This window comes from Salvelinus alpinus, chromosome 26 (genome assembly GCF_045679555.1).
Source record: "Salvelinus alpinus chromosome 26, SLU_Salpinus.1, whole genome shotgun sequence".
In the NCBI taxonomy this organism is placed as follows: Eukaryota; Metazoa; Chordata; class Actinopteri; order Salmoniformes; family Salmonidae; genus Salvelinus; species Salvelinus alpinus.
The window spans coordinates 19,591,127-19,608,685 of NC_092111.1; the positions used below are offsets into that span (position 1 = coordinate 19,591,127).

At 42.5% G+C, this 17,559-nt stretch overlaps 2 protein-coding genes across 3 annotated transcripts in view; both read right to left on the reverse strand.

Annotated features, from left to right (window-relative positions):
• Positions 1–17,559, reverse strand: part of LOC139554890 (transcription factor HIVEP3-like) — a 58,846-nt gene that overhangs the window by 35,613 nt on the left and 5,674 nt on the right. The window lies entirely within an intron of this gene.
• LOC139554889 (uncharacterized) lies at positions 6,825–12,716 on the reverse strand. Of its 2 annotated transcripts, XM_071368131.1 has the most exons (10): positions 12,665–12,716; positions 11,682–11,735; positions 11,186–11,284; positions 10,921–11,082; positions 8,633–10,703; positions 8,404–8,508; positions 8,244–8,315; positions 8,014–8,103; positions 7,854–7,925; positions 6,825–7,254 (listed from the first exon to the last, which is right to left on the reverse strand). In XM_071368131.1, the coding sequence occupies exons 2-10, from the start codon at positions 11,721–11,723 to the stop codon at positions 7,046–7,048; spliced, it is 2,922 nt and encodes a 973-aa protein (XP_071224232.1). In that variant the 5' UTR covers positions 11,724–11,735; positions 12,665–12,716; the 3' UTR covers positions 6,825–7,045. The 2 variants fall into 2 exon arrangements, with proteins under 2 accessions (XP_071224232.1, XP_071224231.1); XM_071368130.1 differs by lacking the exon at positions 12,665–12,716 and having other exon boundaries at positions 11,186–12,329.

A 17,559-nucleotide genomic window follows, 5' to 3' on the forward strand; every position in this document is an offset into this window, starting at 1 on the left:
TAAGCAGTGTGTGTGTGTGTGTGTGTGTGTGTGTGTGTGTGTGTGTGTGTGTGTGTGTGTGTGTGTGTGTGTGTGTGTCCATGTAGGTGACTTGTGAATGAGCCCTACAGCTGATGGCCTTCTGGCCTGACAGGCTGCTCTCTCCACAGGACAAAGGGAGAGCAGAGAGAGCCTGGTCCTGCACCTCACAGAGAGAGAGAAATAAAATACCCTGCAGGATCACACAGAACCAGCCAACCTCTTCACCTTGGTGATGAGGCAGGCTGGGCTCAGAGAGGGCCTTCCACCGCACTGTGAAAGCAGGCTTTGTCCATATGCTCCCCACCATGGTCACACAGCACCATCCAACCCGACAGGACTGGGCTACGGGTCGGGTCGGGTCGGGCTCCGGGCCAAACACAGCACCCAGTCAACATGTGAGCTCATTCCCATACATACTGTAAACACATGAGCATACGGTGTGGTGTGTCCACATGAACGCACACACAAATACAAACCGTCTATACATTTGTATGTACACACATGCGTGGGCGAGCAAAAACACACATAAGCGAGTGTGTCCTTACATTAATGAGGATGATATAGAGAGAAAGATAGAGGGGGTAATTTCCACTCCTAACGTCTTGTAAGCCGGTGCCAACAGGGAGGAAGTATGTTCACTTAGAGCTATTTGAACATTTCCGCTGTCGCCGTGGTGACCCAGGGAAGTCCTCCTGATGAATGGCCAAGACAAGACAAATCCCCTCTCAGAACAGGTCCTCCTCAACCTCACTGTGGCTTCTGTCTGCTTCAATAACTGGCATAGTAGAGATGCCTGAGTGTCTACATATTGTCACTTGTTTAAGAGAATAACATTGATACAGTAACAATACACTCTCTTTCTCTCTGTCACACACACACAAACATTTATAGAACTCACGATTTCCTCGTGACTGTTTTGTTTCGATAGCAGTGGAGTGTGTGAGTGTGCTGGTTGGTTAGGACAGTGGGCAGGAATTTGAAGATACGGTCAAATGGAAAAAAACAGTTGTTCCAATCGGATGTCCAAGCTAGTAGAGTAATGAGTTCTGGACATAATGTATCCTACTGGATCATATAGATCAATAGCGGACTGAACTGAAAGTCATTTCCTGTCGATGATTATCAGCATTAAGTAGGCCCAATGCACTGAGCTCTCTAGATGAAGGATTTGTCAACGTGCTGCTACTGTGTACTCTTATGTCTAGGACTTTTTGTGGATTTTTGGATTTTTGTGTGTGTGAGAGAGAGAGAGAAACAGAGAGAGAGAGAGAGAGAGGGAGGCTGACACTGCAGAGAATGGTTCCTCTCATTCACCTCCCAAGTTCCAACCTGCATCCCACTGCTGGCTTGCTTGGTCCCTGGATAGGAGACCAGATGCTGCTGGAAGTGGTGTTGGAGGGCCAGTAGGAGGCACTCTTTCCTCTGGTCTAAAAAAATATGCAAATTCCCCAGGTCAGTGATTGGGGACATTGCCCTGTGTTAGTTGCCGTCTTTCGGCTGGGATGTTAAACAGGTGTCCTGACTCTGTGGTCACTAAAGAGCCCATGGCACTTATCGTAAGAGTAGGGGTGTTAACCCCGGTGTCCTAGCTAAATTACCAATCTGGCCCTCATACCATCATGGCTACCTACTCATCCCTAGCTTCCAATTGGCTCATTCATCCCCTCTCCCCTGTAACTCTTCCCCATGTTGTTGCTGTAAATTAGAACGTGTTCTCAGTCAACTTCCCTGGTAAAATAAGGGTTAAATAAAATAAAAGGTTGGCTTGATGACTGACACCACACACACACTAGTTACTGACACCTGAGGGATGAGGAAGCTGACAGGACTTCCAGAAGCAAGTGTAGGATGAATATCAATGTTGTCCTCACCAGGCTAGACTAATCTTGCCTGAACAGACCCACACTCACAAAACACCCACACTTTCAGGACCCCACCAATCAGGCCTTTATGGTGGTGGCCAGACAGAAGCCACTCCTCAGTAAAAGGCACATGAGTGGCCTGAATGTCAAGTGTCACATCTGGAGGAAACCTGGCACCATCCCTAAGGTGAATCATGGTGGTGGCAGCATCATGCTGTGGGGATGTTTTTCAGCGGCAGGGACTGGGAGACTAGTCAGGATCGAGGCAAAGATGAACGGAGTACAAGAGAGATCCTTGATGCTGTAATCGATGCCAAAGTACTGAGTAAAGGGTCTGAATACTTATGTAAATGTGATATTTCCTTTTTTTTTTTTTCCTTTTTTTTTACATATACAGTGGGGAGAACAAGTATTTGATACACTGCCGATTTTGCAGGTTTTCCTACTTACAAAGCATGTAGAGGTCTGTAATTTTTATCATAGGTACACTTCAACTATGAGAGACGGAATCTAAAACAAAAATCCAGAAAATCACATTGTATGATTTTTAAGTAATTAATTTGCATTTTATTGCATGACATAAGTATTTGATCACCTACCAACCAGTAAGAATTCCGGCTCTCACAGACCTGTTAGTTTTTCTTTAAGAAGCCCTCCTGTTCTCCACTCATTACCTGTATTAACTGCACCTGTTTGAACTCGTTACCTGTATAAAAGACACCTGTCCACACACAATCAAACAGATTCCAACCTCTCCACAATGGCCAAGACCAGAGAGCTGTGTAAGGACATCAGGGATAAAATTGTAGACCTGCACAAGGCTGGGATGGGCTACAGGACAATAGGCAAGCAGCTTGGTGAGAAGGAAACAACTGTTGGCGCAATTATTAGAAAATGGAAGAAGTTCAAGATGACGGTCAATCACCCTCGGTCTGGGGCTCCATGCAAGATTTCACCTCGTGGGGCATCAATGATCATGAGGAAGGTGAGGGATCAGCCCAGAACTACACGGCAGGACCTGGTCCATGACCTGAAGAGAGCTGGGACCACAGTCTCAAAGAAAACCATTAGTAACACACTACGCCGTCATGGATTAAAATCCTGCAGCGCACGCAAGGTCCCCCTGCTTAAGCCAGTGCATGTCCAGGCCTGTCTGAAGTTTGCCAATGACCATCTGGATGATCCAGAGGAGGAATGGGAGAAGGTCATGTGGTCTGATGAGACAAAAATAGAGCTTTTTGGTCTAACTCCACTCGCCGTGTTTGGAGGAAGAAGAAGTATGAGTACAACCCCAAGAACACCATCCCAACCGTGAAGCATGGAGGTGGAAACATCATTCTTTGGGGATGCTTTTCTGCAAAGGGGACAGGACGGCTGCACCGTATTGAGGGGAGGATGGATGGGGCCATGTATCGCGAGATCTTGGCCAACAACCTCCTTCCCTCAGTAAGAGCATTGAAGATGGGTCGTGGCTGGGTCTTCCAGCATGACAACGACACGAAAGACACAGCCAGGGCAACTAAGAAGTGGCTCCGTAAGAAGCATCTCAAGGTCCTGGAGTGGCCTAGCCAGTCTCCAGACCTGAACCCAATAGAAAATCTTTGGAGGGAGCTGAAAGTCCGTATTGCCCAGCGACAACTGTATGTACAGTGGGGAGAACAAGTATTTGATACACTGCCGGTTTTGCAGGTTTTCCTACTTACAAAGCATGTAGAGGTCTGTAATTTGTATCATAGGTACACTTCAACTGTGAGAGACGGAATCTAAAACAAAAATCCAGAAAATCACATTGTATGATTTGTAAGTAATTAATTTGCATTTTATTGCATGACATAAGTATTTGATACATCAGAAAAGCAGAACTTAATATTTGGTACAGAAACCTTTGTTTGCAATTACAGAGATCATACGTTTCCTGTAGTTCTTGACCAGGTTTGCACACACTGCAGCAGGGATTTTGGCCCACTCCTCCATACAGACCTTCTCCAGATCCTTCAGGTTTCGGGGCTGTCGCTGGGCAATACGGACTTTCAGCTCCCTCCAAAGATTTTCTATTGGGTTCAGGTCTGGAGACTGGCTAGGCCACTCCAGGACCTTGAGATGCTTCTTACGGAGCCACTTCTTAGTTGCCCTGGCTGTGTCTTTCAGGTCGTTGTCATGCTGGAAGACCCAGCCACGACCCATCTTCAATGCTCTTACTGAGGGAAGGAGGTTGTTGGCCAAGATCTCGTGATACATGGCCCCATCCATCCTCCCCTCAATATGGTGCAGTCATCCTGTCCCCTTTGCAGAAAAGCATCCCCAAAAAATGATGTTTCCACCTCCATGCTTCACGGTTGGGATGGTGTTCTTGGGGTTGTACTCATCCTTCTTCTTCCTCCAAACACGGCGAGTGGAGTTTAGACCAAAAAGCTCTATTTTTGTCTCATCAGACCACATGACCTTCTCCCATTCCTCCTCTGGATCATCCAGATGGTCATTGGCAAACTTCAGACGGGCCTGGACATGCGCTGGCTTGAGCAGGGGGACCTTGCGTGCGCTGCAGGATTTTAATCCATGACGGCGTAGTGTGTTACTAATGGTTTTCTTTGAGACTGTGGTCCCAGCTCTCTTCAGGTCATTGACCAGGTACTGCCGTGTAGTTCTGGGCTGATCCCTCACCTTCCTCATGATCATTGATGCCCCACGAGGTGAGATCTTGCATGGAGCCCCAGGCCGAGGGTGATCAACCGTCATCTTGAACTTCTTCCATTTTCTAATAATTGCGCCAACAGTTGTTGCCTTCTCACCAAGCTGCTTGCCTATTGTCCTGTAGCCCATCCCAGCCTTTTGCAGGTCTACAATTTTATCCCTGATGTCCTTACACAGCTCTCTGGTCTTGGCCATTGTGGAGAGGTTGGAGTCTGTTTGATTGAGTGTGTGGACAGGTGTCTTTTATACAGGTAACGAGTTCAAACAGGTGCAGTTAATACAGGTAATGAGTGGAGAACAGGAGGGCTTCTTAAAGAAAACCTAACAGGTCTGTGAGAGCCGGAATTCTTACTGGTTGGTAGGTGATCAAATACTTATGTCATGCAATAAAATGCAAATTAATTACTTAAAAATCATACAATGTAATTTTCTGGATTTTTGTTTTAGATTCCGTCTCTCACAGTTGAAGTGTACCTATGATAAAAATTACAGACCTCTACATGCTTTGTAAGTAGGAAAACCTGCAAAATCGGCAGTGTATCAAATACTTGTTCTCCCCACTGTATATATATAAATTTGCAAAAATGTCTAAAAAACTGTTCTTGCTTTGTCATTATGGTGTATTATGTGTAGATTGATGAGGGGAAAAAACTATTTAATCAATTTTAGAATAAGGCTGTAACATAACAAAATCTGGAAAAAGTCAAGGGGTCTGAATACTTTCTGAAAGCACTGTATGTGTTTTGACTCGAGCAGGAATGGATTGTGAGACTGTATTGGTTCTCAAAGTGTGCTCATGTTCAGTATCAAGAATAAACCGTGCCCCATTCTGACCCTATTGGCAAACACGGTAAGCTCCATTTGGGCCCTGGGCCTATCAGTGTCACAATCACAGCATTATGCTCCTGCATTGGCTAAACACTATAGTTCACAGTGGAAAGTTAAACTCAGTGCTACCTCAGTGGCTATTGCAGTATTATATAAAGGTATTGTACCTGTGTGAATGTTCATGTTGTTATTGTTTTACATCCATCCCTTAGGCTTTAAGGTCATTTGGTACGGGATGTGTTTTTCCTCAATAGCATCTAGAGTGATTGTCCTGATGTCCTTGGTCTCTCCTCTCCACAGTCACCCCCACAGCTGAGACAGGGGCATTTCTATTCTACCACACACATCGAATCTGGGCCAGACGTCTACTAGTGTTGTTAGAGGCTAGTTGAATACGAGGTCACAAAATATTCAACCCAAATATGACATCATCCTCAAAGAAAAGAATAATACAGCAGCAGCCTTGTGACCCTCTTCATCATCAACATCATCACCCATAACTGGGTCGGAGTGGAGGTTTATGCAACGGCATACAATCAACATTGACCATCAGAACACACACAGAGTATGATCACACACAAGCCTATTCCTGCCGTCATATGTCTAAGAGTAAGGAGGAGGGACGCCTTGGAGGAAATAAATCATAATGTTGCCACTGGACTCTCCATGAAGCCACGAGGAAGATTTTCTCTCTATGCAGTCACACACACACACACACACACACACACACACACACATACCTTTTTAGGACCCTGCTTTCCAGACATCATAGAATCACAGAAATTACACTCATGAGCTAGAAAAAAAATCTAATATGAGGAAATCACCGAAAGTTGCCGACATCTTGAAAAAAGATCACTTGTAATTTTACCACCTACTTGAGACCGCACATTGCAAATCAAATCAAATCAAATCGGTCAAATACACATGGTTAGCAGACGTTAATGCGAGTGTAGCGCATTGCTTGTGCTTCTAGTTCCGACCGTGCAGTAATATCTAACAAGTAATGTAACAATTTCACAACTACCTTTTACACACAAGTGTAAAGGAATGAATAAGAATATGTACATATAAATATATGAATGAGCGATGGCTGAACGGCATAGGCAAGATGCAGTAGATGGTATAGAGGACAGTATATACATATGAGATGAGTAATGTAGGGTATGTAAACATTATATAAAGTGGCATTGTTTAAGTGACTAGTGATACATTTATTACATCGATATTTGATGCATTCATTCTATTTTATGACTGAAAATATTGCATGTAGAATGCCACAATGATGCAACACGGATGGCAACTCAACGGCTGTAGTGTAGTTCTACTGTAGTGTAGTTCTACTGTAGTGTAGTTCTTCTGTAAAGTATTTAAACTGGAACAACCATTTCAGTAATAGAGTCATTATATCCAAGTAACAGATTAATAGTTTAGAAAAATGTTTTTTATTTTTCTGTAACATTCAAAGTCAGCAGGCTTTGTATTCTTGAGACCTTAATCACTCCAAAAGTGAACAACCCACCTGGGAAAACTTCCCCCAAACAGAGTGAGATGGAGGACATTCATTAACTGCCTATGAGCTTAAGTCAAGTAAGTCCCATTAAATCCTCAGAGGTACACCAAGATAGAAGCATCTTATACACTTATTTTCTCTGATCTGCAACTATTCTGTTGTGTACATAGAACTTTACTGCTCTCCAGTCCCTGTTTACTAGCGCTTGGCCAGAAGCAGCAATGCATTTCTCACAGTCTTGTTTTCCAGGCGTTTTTCCCATTCGGATAAAATTCATCAAGGAATCTTCAACTGCATCCACCTCTATTGTCGACCAAAACCTTTTTGTTCCTTTGGCACCTTTGGAAAGAGATGACATTATGAATGACTACATTAAATAAAGGTTGAGTACAATACAGTATGTGTTCATCTCTGTATTAACTCTACAAGGTTGCAGCTGTTTCTGCAAAGTGTGTTGAGGTTAAACTAACAATCCCAACTAAATAACTACATAGATAAGGATGTGAGAGAAGAATGTGCAATGCTGACATCAAGGCAGACTCAATCTGTATGGAATCTAAGCCCATCAAATTGTTTGCAATGTAAACCTTCTAATAAAAGCAATACTTATTAAATTAAGTTCCCTCCCCCAGGAAAAACAATGTAAAGTGTGGTAATCCTTCTGTGTTCTCATCTATCCTGACACACTAGTTCCAGATCTAACGTCTTGACTTGTGTCCAATCCAAACTAATCCGTTCTGTGTTATCATCTATCCTGACACACTAGTTCAGATCTAACGTCTTGACTTGTGTCCAATCCAAACTAATCCGTTCTGTACTGGCATGGTTGGAAATACACCAACTGATGAAGACAGGATTGATCTGGACCAGCACTGTACTATACGTTGACACTACAGAATGAAAATGCACTGACTGAAGACAGCAGGAAACAGTCTAACCATGTGAGCCTCTCTTTTGTCCCAGCTTTCCCTTGGTGATTGGCTGTTTGGCCCGAATCGCTGACATCTCTCCTGGAAAACATCAGTGGAAAACATGTATTTTTCGAAAAGGACATTGTAATTAAGAATACGTCCATATCTATGTAAGGTATAGGCATACCGGTCAGATTTTCTTCATAGGATTTTTCAGACGACTCCTCTCTCTCAGAGTCGTTCTCTGATGCACAATCAGTGGCTGCAGCATCAATTTCTTCAGACATAACAGTTTGTAAAAGACAATAAAAACAAAAGCAAATTGCAGCAAGTTAAATCAGTGCACAAGAAATTAGAGTCAGCATTTTTTGCCAGAGTGAAAATGCACTGACTGAAGACAGCAGGAAACAGTCTAACCATGTGAGCCTCTCTTTTGTCCCAGCTTTCCCTTAGTCATTGGCTGTTTGGCCCGAATCGCTGACATCTCTCCTGGAAAACATCAGTGGAAAACATGTATTTTTCGAAAAGGACATTGTAATTAAGAATACGTCCATATCTATGTAAGGTATAGGCATACCGGTCAGATTTTCTTCATAGGATTTTTCAGATGACTCCTCTCTCTCAGAGTCGTTCTCTGATGAACAAGAGTCTGCAGCCTCATTATTTTCAGCCATGCTTTTTTCTAAAAGATGGCCAAAAGAAGAATGCTAAATTGAGGCAAGCTAAATCTGCGCAAAACAAAACCTTTGTTTTTATTGTCAGTGTAAACTTTTTGCCATTAAACTAAACACTGGGGGTAAACTTACCACTGGGACTGATGGTTATTTGATCCAGACTTTTCCCCTTGAACTCTGCCAATCTGCCCTGTTCACATGCCATCAGTATTTTACTTATTTTGGCCAACTGAAGCGTTCCCTCTGGAAGACGGTAGAACTTTCGATGAATCCGAATGTCGTGACCCAAGAAGTCAGCAAACTGGTCCTGTTCTGTATCATTGAGATTTAACACTCTGGAGAGGGTGGCAACCTGTTTTCGTAGTTTAGTTGATGACAATGCTTCAGGTAACTTGGCACCACATTGTTTGGCATAGGCGCGGATGCAGTCATTCCCCCGAAAATGTGTATCATATCCTGGCCTGGCAAATAAGTAGATATTTCCTTCGCTCACTCCACATGAGCACCGCTCTTTGATAAGCAGCTCTAAAGATTCCACCATCACTGGAGTAAGGATTACAGGCACCTTCCTGCCACGCTTCCCACAGGTTTCAATGCGTTCAAAATGCGCACAGAGTAGTCTCTCAACCTCTGTTAGCGCCACTGCAACATCTTTGTTAAGTGGGGATTTGTCCCTGGAGTGAAATGTTGCCACAGACATCTTTGACACCTCTCCCTCTCTTTTCCTGTTGAAGATAATCATCTGAGCCAGTATCACTTTTGCTAGATTGCTCCATTTTCCTGAGGTTTTCTCATCGCACAGTTGGTTGTAGTATTGTTTCTGCTTTTCATCTAAGTACATGTGTATTTTTTTAACGTCATCTGCTAATGGAATAAGCTGCGGTGCGTTCCATTTCTTCTGTTCAAGTGTACGATATGCAGCAGAAGAGATCATTTCATTCCAGCGAAGACGGTAGATGCCTTGGAAGTCTCGGACAAGCTTCAACTTTTCTTCATTCTGGGTAATAAGAGCTTCACCCTCCATGATGTCTGCAATTTTCTGGATGCTTTGCCCAAGCTTTGTCGCCAGGGTTGCTTTTTCGAATTTGTTTGTCTTTTCATCATAGCCAGTCACTTCTTTGACAGCTTTTATGATGTGTTGGAAGTGTTTTGGGTTGATATAATCCTTCATCTTTTTCAGTGGTGTCACCTTTCTACCTTTAATCACAAGTCTCCCTAGTTCTCGCAAAGTTTGACGAATGTGCTGGTGTTGTGAGGGGTTCTCCCCTTTCTTGTTGTACATTTTTTCACCCAATGCCAAGATGTATCTGTCTTGTTTTACTGCATGGGCTACATCATCTTGAGCCATGTTACTCACAAGTTTCCATACCTTTTCACTCACTCCTTTAGCAACCGGTTGAGCATTAGCACAGAGCGCCTGTATTCTGGTTTTGCCAGGCATCTCCTTTCGAACGTGTTGTGCTAGTGTGCACCTTGCCACATGCCTCCACATAGATTTGCGTTTAAAGAGCCCATGGCAGGCAAAACAATGCTGATAGTCCTGGTGATTGGTCTTGTCATTACTTGTTTGTTTACATGGTACCAAAACCCCCTTTCCTTCTTTAAGTGCCTGAATGTTGTGTGCCCGATTCCCCTTCTTGCGAAGAAGATTCAGCTGAAGTCTCCTAGCTTTTGATCTCTTTGCAAACCGAAGTGCAGTAGCTACTTCTATTTCATCCCCATGTTTACGTTGTAAATGACGGGCAATTTTGGATTGCGGTTGCTCGCAAAACAGACAGAAGTGCTTTTTTTGGTGGTACTTTTTGGATCCATCTAATTCTGAGACATTCATTACAAGCAATGATTCACTGCTAGTGTTTGACATTGGGGAACTAGTACATCTCTTATAAGTATTTGCATATTGATTCTTTCTCTTGAGTTCTGTTTCTTCATTTGAGCTGTTTTCTTCTGAGGAACTTCTGCATCTCTTGCTAGTCTTCTTGTAGTGATTCCTTCTCTTGACTCCTGCTATTTTATCTGAACTGTCTCCCTCTGAGACTAAATCAACGTGTTTACTGCTGTCCACCCTTGTCTTTGGTTCTGAAAAATCATCAGAATTGTCTTCCTCTGATGATTCTGATGGCCCTGGGACATAATCACCTTCACTGTTGTCAATGCTGGTTATTGAGTCATCAGTCTTGTATCCAAGCATAGCTTTGGTCAACTGTATTGAAGAAAAAAATTATATTGGATAACTAGACAGATTACAAAGTATTTGGACACCGGCACATTTTGATTAGTTACGACTGTGCTCCTCTACTTGTTTATGTTATAATACTATGAATATGGGATGAAAGTGCAGACTTGCCCATCTTTGATTTACAAAGCTGATTCACAAGAACTTACAGTATGTGCTGGTGTTGAATGACACTTTAACTTACGTATATACTGTCTGTTCTGATCAACGGTGGTGCATCATCCAACACATTGACTATCGACCCAGAAGTACTGGCAGCCTCAGAGGTACTGGCAGCCTCAGAGGTACTGGCAGCCTCAGAGGTACTGGCAGCCTCAGAGGTACTGGCAGCCTCGGTGTCTGACATCTAAGGATACAATAAAATGATATTAGTCATGTGCAAATTAGGCAACAGGATATGATAACGATTCAACCATCCCCAGTATCCTCATTCTAAACAACTGACAAACCTGCGCTTCGGGATTTATCTTTTCCTTTTCAAATCTGGCCTCACAAGTTGAACTATGCTTCTTTAGATTTTCCATGCGCCTTCTTAGCCTCTGCAGTGCCTTTGTAAAGGAAGACAAAAAGAAACGTTGAGACTTAATAGAATGACAAGATTGCTCGGCACACAACAGGGGATGGGCTGGGGGACACCAATGACTGTTATCATTGACTAATAGAGGGGCTGGGGGACACCAATGACTGTTATCATTGACTAATAGAGGGGCTGTTATCATTGACTAATAGAGGTCCAACAAACATCTATTACAATTTCTGTTTTTTTAAAACTACTTTCAAGGTAAAAAAGCAAGTATAAGCATAACAGAAGCACATTATGCAAGTTCCTGCATGCAACTAAAGCTGAATCTGCTTTTATGGATGGACTAAAAGAGAATCAGTATGAGTGGTTTGGCTAAAGCAAGGCAAGCGTACTCTAAATACTAGGCAAATCAGAAAACATACCGCATTGGTTACTTTGTAGGTTCCTGGACTCTTATCTTCCATTATGTTTTCGATCTTAAAAAATGTGTGTAAGAAATAGGGATTTGGTTAAAGAATCTGCCAGTATATGTATATATTTTTTCAAGACAGTGAATTGTCACAGTCCTACCAAAATGGACACTTTCCACAACCCTTATACTTGTTGTGGTGTTTCACTCTTTTATGTGCAAAAAAAAAAGAACTAGGAACCCCACCACGCCCCTCCCCCCACCCAAACTAATGTCCATGGTTTTCAATAAAAAAAATCTGGTCACTTATTTCTTAATTAGTTTAACATATTTCTTATTTTCATCTGAATTATTTCAATGTAAAAAACGGTATTTGGGTAAGAAAGGGCTATAAAAAACGGGCGCAACTTCAATACATTAATTTAATGAGGGGGTTTAAATATTTTAACACACATACAGGCTTATGACTTGACAAAACAGATGAAAAGGAACTGGCTTTTCTTGCTAGCTTGTTACACTATAGCAATATTATTTTCCAATGCATGTAACATTGTGTTAACCACAATCATGTATTCTAAATCATAGACACGTTTACCAATTATGCTAAACTTATTAGCTAGCTTGCAACCATAGCTAGCATATTTCTTTTTTTAACTAGCATGGGTAGCATGCTAACCGTTAGCTAGCACGCTAACAGTTAGCTAGCACACTAACCGTTAGCAAGCCACAAATAACTATAAGGTAGAAACATGCAAAGTAACAATTGCACATTAATGAATTGGTTGGATAAACCTGCCAATTTCAATGTCATGACGCAGTATATCTGACACAATGCGGCTTTCAGACATCGTCAATGCATGTTGGATTCCACCGAAAGACATACATGACTGACATTAATTCATTAAAAATAAAGACAACGAGAACATGCATTGCTTGTCAATACACCAAATACAATTTTAGCTAAAATATTGGTTAACAGTTTAGTTAATAGCTTACCTTCTTGCATGAATGCAAACATCTGCAACCATCCTCCTCTTCCTTAAAACACGTGCTGCACAGCTACTTCAGTGGTGATCACGCTCAGGCAGGGACAGGTTTGCCAGGTCAATTTCAAATTTCTAGGAGTCTGCTCAAAACCAGCCTTCAAAACCCACCTTCACTAGCACAATTTTAGCAGAATACAGGGAAATTAATGATTTTTTTTAAATGCCATGTTGGTAACGTTGCAATATAGAAGTAGTATAACAACTTCCACCTAGCGACCAAAACCTTTCACCTGCCACAAAGTTTTAAAAGTACATCAATAAACCACAAATAGTGTACATGGCAACCTTGAGCAGAGATTTATGCTGCAACATGGGGGAGGAGGAACTGTGTATCTTTTATTATTATAATATTTTTATTAACAACACATAAATACAGGAAGTACATATGGGAACACAAGTATATATAAATAATATACAAAGGACGGGGGAGGGGGGGGACTGTGTTGACCTATAAAACCTTTGATAGTTTGGTACTGTTGTGCACTTTGCAGTGGGGGAGGGGCAGGACCTCAAGCGGAAATTATGGCCAGTAGATATGCATAACAATGATTCCATCAGCCCAGATTTCTGAATATGTCTGCAATGTTATTACTGTTAGCCACATTTCCTTAGACAATTTGGGTTTGTAGCTTACACAATCAGTATCAGTGAGGTGGTAAGTGCAGCTACTTGAATGGTCTGTACATGAAAGATGGAGTGGTGGATATGTACATTTTTCACTGGGGAGACTTGCTGACACAAAAGTAGCTTATGGCAGGTTAAGATTTGATCTAGCAACCTAACCCATCAGCAATCAGATTAATTACCTGCCCACAGACCACTCAAACAGCCTACTGATATTAACAGCCATCTCTCACTATAGGCACTCAGCTACTCCCACAATCTCTCTTTCTCTCTTATAACAGGCCTTTTTTTAATCATATTTGCATTTATCTTCCACTAGATCCCTGGTTTCACAATGTGGAATAAAATGTAATGATAATACGTGATTTCAGGTTTGTACTGCTGTGAAGACGTAGGCCTTTACATCAGCATTGATCTCTTTGCAAAAAGCCTCAAGAAAACTCATAATAACATTGGGTAGCTGATGAGTAGCTGATGTTCATATCTTAAAGGACAAGTCCCTATAAGCCTCTGTCAGGAATCAGGACTGGGTTAATAAAGCCAACGCAACTGCATGTTTTACAAATGGTAGGCTATCAAATGTTAGGCCTAGTTATAAAATGACATTATAGGCCAACATTGTACACTATAGGCCTATTTCTTTTCCGGGTAGGAGAAGGTCTATTGCAGACTTGCCTAGTGCGGCAAAATGGCCGAAACATGGCCTGGTCATGGATGAAAAGCACATTTTCAAACTGGGGTAGAACTGAGGGAACATAAGGCAGACCCCAGGATTTCAGCTTCCTGTGTTAGCTGTTGTAATCCTCTTGCTGCGTATATTTGTAGAAAGCCTCACCCCAACAGAGAGTTATGGGGAGGGAGGTATAATCAAAATGTCTGCTTAATGCTTTTGAGGGAGCAGCAGAAAAGTGTACCCAACCTGGGGTACAACTTGCTAGAATTGGTAGTTGAAGCAGTAGTAGTAGCCATGTAATGGCAGCAGTGTTGTAGTTGAGTCACAAAAGCATAAGTCCGAGTCAATTCACAAGACCCTATGGCTACTCTGAGTTGAGTCAAAGTCACCAATGTTGGAGTCAGGAGTCGAGTCACAAGTCCCTATGGCTGAAATCAGAGTCCCACTGTTTGGTCCAAGAGTTCAAGTCTAAGACAATGGGTCCATATTAACTTAATATTAAGTTATTAACCCAGTCAGATAGTGTCAGGAGGAATTTGATCAATCATTTTTCGTATCCCCTTTCTTTCTGTGCCAACAAATGTTTATATGCTACAGGTAAACCAGATTGTCAGCTAGCTAGCTAATTAGGTAACATGTTGAACATGGTGTGGCTGCACAGCTTCTTCATATTTGATGTAGTCTAAATAGAAACTGAAAGACACAGACAGACATATACACCTCTATAAACTATACTGAAGTCAGATATTAGTGGCTAATGTGCACATTCTGTGGAGGTCAACTAGATCTGTTAAAAGGTCTACAACAACAACACATTTTATGTTTGTGTTAGAGAGCACATAACATGCCTATCTGAATTTAACTTAATCATTTGAAATCACATATTTCAATGTTAAGCTTTGATTTGTAACATATTAACTGTTTTTCAGTGCATAGTAGTCTACAAGAGTCTGTAGAACAGGTTCATATTAGTGGTACAGTTGAGTGAGAATTCCAGCCAGCAGTTGAAATTTTGATACATTGTATGACACGCCCTACACTACAGCCAATCATTGAGCAGCCTCCCATCCCCTTCTCTGCTCCCATCCCCCTCTCCTTTACCAGGTCATATGCTGTATATTAAGGCCACATATAAGTATTAATGAACAAACAGCTATAGACAGTACTGAAGTCAGATATTAGTGGCTAATGTTAACATTCTGTGGTCAACTGCTCCTAGATCTGTTAAAAGGTCTACAGCAACAACACATTTTATGTTTGTGTTAGAGAGCACATAACATGCCTATCTGAATTTAACTTAATCATTTGAAATCACATATTTCAATGTTAAGCTTTGATTTGTAACATATTAACTGTTTTTCAGTGCATAGTAGTCTACAAGAGTCTGTAGAACAGGTTCATATTAGTGGTACAGTTGAGTGAGAATTCCAGCCAGCAGTTGACATCCACCCACAACCACAAAGTCATATACACTGCTCAAAAAAATAAAGGGAACACTAAAATAACACATCCTAGATCTGAATGAATGAAATATTCTTAAATACCTTTTTCTTTACATAGTTAAATGTGATGACAACAAAATCACACAAAAATGGTCAATGGAAATCAAATTTATCAACCCATGGAGGTCTGGATTTGGAGTCACACTCAAAATTAAAGTGGAAAACCACAATACAGGCTGATCCAACTTTGATGTAATGTCCTTAAAACAAGTCAAAATGAAGCTCAGTAGTGTGTGTGGCCTCCACGTGCCTGTATGACCTTCCTACAACGCCTGGGCATGCTCCTGATGAGGTGGCGGATGGTCTCCTGAGGGATCTCCTCCCAGACCTGGACTAAAGCATCCGCCAACTCCTGGACAGTCTGTGGTGCAGTGTGGCGTTGGTGGATGGAGCGAGACATGATGTCCCAGATGTGCTCAATTGGATTCAGGTCTGGGGAACGGGCGGGCCAGTCCATAGCATCAATGCCTTCCTCTTGCAGGAACTGCTGACACACTCCAGCCACATGAGGTCTAGCATTGTCTTGCATTAGGAGGAACCCAGGGCCAACAGCACCAGCATATGTTCTCACAAGGGGTCTGAGGATCTCATCTCGGTACCTAATGGCAGTCAGGCTACCTCTGGCGAGCACATTGAGGGCTGTGCGGCCCCCCAAAGAAATGCCACCCCACACCATGACTGACCCACCGCCAAACCGGTCATGCTGGAGGATGTTGCAGGCAGCAGAACGTTCTCCACGGCGTCTCCAGACTCTGTCACGTCTGTCACATGTGCTCAGTGTGAACCTGCTTTCATCTGTGAAGAGCACTGGGCGCCAGTGGCAAATTTGCCAATCTTGGTGTTCTCTGGCAAATGCCAAACGTCCTGCACGGTGTTGGGCTCTAAGCACAACCCCCACCTGTGGACGTCGGGCCCTCATACCACCCTCATGGAGTCTGTTTCTGACCGTTTGAGCAGACACATGCACATTTGTGGCCTGCTGGAGGTCATTTTGCAGGGCTCTGGCAGTGCTCCTCCTACTCCTCCTTGCACAAAGGCGGAGGTAGCGGTCCTGCTGCTGGGTTGTTGCCCTCCTACGGCCTCCTCCACGTCTCCTGATGTACTGGCCTGTCTCCTGGTAGCGCCTCCATGCTCTGGACACTACGCTGACAGACACAGCAAACCTCCTTGCCACAGCTCGCATTGATGTGCCATCCTGGATGAGCTGCACTACCTGAGCCACTTGTGTGGGTTGTAGACTCCGTCTCATGCTACCACTAGAGTGAAAGCACCGCCAGCATTCAAAAGTGAACAAAACATCACCCAGGAAGCATAGGAACTGAGAAGTGGTCTGTGGTCACCACCAGCAGAACCACTCCTTTATTGGGGGTGTCTTGGTAATTGCCTATAATTTCCACATGTTGTCTATTCCATTTGCACAACAGCATGTGAAATTTATTGTCAATCAGTGTTGCTTCCTAAGTGGACAGTTTGATTTCACAGAAGTGTGATTGACTTGGAGTTACATTGTGTTGTTTAAGTGTTCCCTATATTTTTTTGAGCAGTGTATATTAAGGCCAAATATAAGTCTTAATGAAGAAACTGCTATAGACAATACTGAAGTAAGATATTAGTGGCTCATGTTAACATTGAGTGGAGGTCAACTGATCCTAGATCTGTGACTTTAAGTGCCTAAAGCCAACTCTAATATACAGTACCAGTCAAAAGTTTGGACACACAAACTCATTTAAGGGTTTTTCTTTATTTTTACTATTTTCTACATTGTAGAATAATAGTGAAAACATCAAAACTGAGAATAATACATATGGAATCATGTTGTAACCAAAAAAGTGTTAAACAACTCAAAATATATTTTATATTTGAGATTCTTCAAACCCTTTGCCTTGATGACAGCTTTGCACACTCTTGGCATTCTCTCACCCAGCTTCACCTGGAATGCTTTTCCAGCAGTCTTGAAGGAGTTCTCACATATGCTGAGTACTTGTTGGTTGCTTTTCCTTCACTCTACGGTCCAACTCATCCCAAACCATCTCAATTGGGTTGAGG

Excerpts from the sequence above, each read along its gene's own strand:
- LOC139554889 (XM_071368130.1), bottom strand. The coding sequence starts at position 11,455 with ATGATAACAGCCCCTCTATTAGTCAATGATAACAGTCATTGGTGTCCC. Across the intron at positions 8,316-8,403 it reads CTATGAAGAAAATCTGACCG|GAGAGATGTCAGCGATTCGG; the intron begins GTATGCCTATAC and ends GATGTTTTCCAG. Across the intron at positions 8,104-8,243 it reads ACAAAAGAGAGGCTCACATG|AAATTGATGCTGCAGCCACT; the intron begins GTTAGACTGTTT and ends TTATGTCTGAAG.